Here is a 3,321-nt window from a genome sequence, read left to right as displayed (position 1 = left end):
ATTGAGTCCGTGCATTTGATTTTTGATGTGTAGCATCACAGATATAGATCTTTTGACATTATATGGTTCCTTGTCTAAAATTTCCACGTTCTCCCAATCGAATTGGTGATTTTCTCCGATGCGGTGTAACGAAATAACTGAAGGAGAACTGGCCTTCCTAATGTCTGCTTTATGTTCGCTAACTCTTGTTTTTAATTGGCGTTTCGTCTGTCCTACATAAGAAGAATCGCAGTCCTTACAGTTAATTTTATAAACTACGTCATTACAAGAAAGACGCTCTGTATGGTCTTTGCCAGTAGTTATAAATTTGTTCAGTTTGGAAGGGATTGTGAACGCAACACTGCAGTTAAACTTACATGAGAAAGATGAAAATTTTTCTGATACAGACTCGATGTAAGGGATCATAAAAAATCTTCTCACACGTTTATCATCCACGCAGGTGTCATCTTTATAAAAAAGGTGTTTGAGTCTGGAATTTATCATAGAAAAGATAAAATTTAAAGGATAGTTATTTTCCAATAAAATGTTAACTAAAATTGTGAAGTTCTTACGGTGGAATTGAGGATGTGATAATAACAGTAATTTGTCAACCATACCAAAAATAATACCCTTTTTATGACACAGGGGATGGTGTGAGAAAAAATTTAAGTATCTTCCTGAGAAAGTTGGTTTGCTGTATTGATCAAAAATAATTCTATTATTCACATTTATAAGCATAACATCAAGAAAACTGATTTTCCCCTCGATCTCTCTCTCCATGGTAAATTGTAAACGTTCATGCAAGGAATTAAACGTGTCAAGGATGTCCGATAGCGATTTAGCCGGGGCTGCTAATATAATGTCGTCTACATATCTGCAGTAAAAAGATAGATGATAAGAAAGAAGTTTTAACGCCTTGCACTCCAAATCCTGCATGACCAAATCCGCCAAGATAGGAGACAACGGTGATCCCATCGGCAGACCGAAGATCTGTTTATAACAAGTATTATTAAATTTAAAATATGTGGAATCTATTATTAAATTTAAAACTTTGAGAAATTATTTTATCCACCATTATTTTTTATGACTTATTTTTTAGCTTACGCACATACAGTTATAAGAAATTAGAAAAAGCAAGGGTGCCTAATAATTTTGTCAATGGCTGTATATATAATATCAATAACAGGATGTTTAATTTAATTTTCTGTTTTTATATCTTTAAAAATTAACAAAAGAATTAACACATTAATTTGAATAGTCTAATTAAATAAAACATTTTGAAAATAGCTTTAAATTGTCTTATTTTAGACGCGCTTATAAAGATGTTAGCTCATTTTTTTATTATCTTTGTCGTTCAATAGAAAAAGATTAGAATGACAAAAAAGCGTGTTGACATTTTTATAAGCGAGTTTCTAAAATGAACCTATTTATCTTCTAACATTTTTTGTCTAGATGGAAGACAGTTGAAATTTCTAAAGGAAATAAATTTTTCTTCTGATACTATAAATTTTATTTTTGATGGAACTCAAATTTGCGTAGACCTATCTAAGACAAGAAAAGAAACATATAATAATGAACAACAAAATCAAAATAATGAAAATGATGAAATTAAGCAAAATGATGAAATTGATCAAAATGGTTCAAATGGAACTGCTATAAGTATAACTTCATCAATCTTTTGGAATGATGCATCAACAAAATTGTTGTTAAACATTTACAAGGACATGAAAGATCAAGTATCTACAAGGAAAATAAAAACGTATAAAATATTATGGAAACATGTTGCACAAAGAATGAATCTTAATGATTACCCTGTTACTTCGTTACAAGTAAAAAATAAAATAAAATCGTTGGAACATTCCTACAAAAATATGATGAGCAATAATGAAATGACAGGCAAAGCAGGAAAAACTTGTAAATATGAAGCGTAAGTACTTATAGTTAAAAGTACATAATATTTTATACGAGGTGTGATCAAAAAGTAAGGTGACTTTTTGAATTTCGCGCGCTCTGTACACTCTAATTTCAAAATCTTTTTTTTTTGTGTTGCTACACTTGTCACGATCATATGTTCACAGTTTTGACTATATAGCATGTGTTGTTTTTATGTGAGAGGCATAAAGGTTAGACTCGTGTTTGCGTGCTCGGCGATTTTTTGCTGTTGAAAATAATGGAGCAGAGAGTTTTTATTAATTTTTGTGTAAAAAATGGTATTAAGTGTTCAAAAACTCTTGAAATGTTGACAGTGGCGTACGGTGAGTCAACTTTGAGCGAAAAAAAATGTTTATAAATGGTATAAGTTATTCCAAGAGGGTCGAGAAAATGTTAACGATGAACCTCGTTCTGGACGCCCCAGCACGTCAAAAACCGACGAAAATGTTCAGGAAGTGAAAGAAATTGTGTTGAAAAATCGTCGAATCACGATTAGAGAAATAACTAATGATCTTAACATATCGTTTGGCTCATGCCAATCAATTTTAACGGATGTTTTGGGTATGACACGTGTGTCAGCGAAATTCGTTCCAAAACTGCTTAATTTTGATCAGAAGCAGCGTCGCATGAACATCGCCCAAGACATGTTGAACGACGTCAATGATGATCCTGATCTGCTCAAAAGGGTTATAACTGGTGACGAAACATTTTGATCTTCCCAAAATTGAAAAGGCCTATGAAAGGACGAAGATTTGCGACGATTGAGGAGATTAAGGCTGCATCGCTGGAGGAGCTCAAGGCAATACCCAAAAGTGCATTTCAGAAATGTTTTGACGACTGGAAAAAGCGCTGGCACAAATGCATTGTATCAGAGGGGGATTATTTTGAAAGGGATAACATAATTTTGGATGAATAAATGAATATTTTTTTATAAAAATGAAAAGTCACCTTACTTTTTGATCACACCTCGTACATTATAAGAAAGTGAATGTATAATGTTACAAATAATATTAATATTCTCTTTAATTACACGACTTCCGCTTCTAGTCGGTTAGGCTTGAGTGACAGCGTGGTTGAGTGAAGGTGCGAAGTGCGATTGTGAGAGTTGGAATCATGGTGGAAGGGATAGCATGGTGTGTGCAGTTCGGCTAAACCACACCCACTTTTGCTTTGCAAGGGCTACAATTAACCAGATAGCCAATTATGAAAAGTAAAATTATTTAGTGTCAGCCTGTTGGTATGCTGGATCTAGCATACCAACAGGCTGACACACATGTTAGTTTCTTTTTCTATCCTTGTACAGTCGTGAGCTAAAAGGTTGCAACACATTTTTTTCGATGGTTTTTGGAATGTAGACTTGCTCATCGAACGGCGAACGTCATTGGTTTACCTGTGGATCCAACCAATTAC

The 3,321-nt window shown here is 33.5% G+C and overlaps 1 protein-coding gene across 1 annotated transcript; it reads right to left on the bottom strand.

The window, feature by feature from the left end:
- Positions 1–274: 274 nt before the first annotated feature.
- Positions 275–2,023, bottom strand: LOC113003590. The gene is made up of 2 exons (XM_039456090.1): positions 552–2,023; positions 275–469 (listed from the first exon to the last, which is right to left on the bottom strand). Exons 1-2 carry the CDS (start codon positions 952–954, stop codon positions 417–419), a joined length of 456 nt encoding a protein of 151 aa, XP_039312024.1. The 5' UTR covers positions 955–2,023; the 3' UTR covers positions 275–416.
- Between the last annotated feature and the right edge of the window lie 1,298 nt (positions 2,024–3,321).

The sequence above is a fragment of the Solenopsis invicta genome, chromosome 12, assembly GCF_016802725.1.
Source record: "Solenopsis invicta isolate M01_SB chromosome 12, UNIL_Sinv_3.0, whole genome shotgun sequence".
NCBI classification, from domain to species: Eukaryota; Metazoa; Arthropoda; class Insecta; order Hymenoptera; family Formicidae; genus Solenopsis; species Solenopsis invicta.
Note: the sequence above shows the minus strand (reverse complement) of the source record. Positions and strands in the feature narration are given on the sequence as shown.

Bases quoted from the DNA above. Each gene is read 5' to 3' on its own strand.
- LOC113003590 (XM_039456090.1), bottom strand. From the start codon at position 954: ATGGGATCACCGTTGTCTCCTATCTTGGCGGATTTGGTCATGCAGGAT. The intron at 470-551 runs GTAAGAACTTCA...GATAAATTCCAG, and splicing joins ATCACATCCTCAATTCCACC to ACTCAAACACCTTTTTTATA.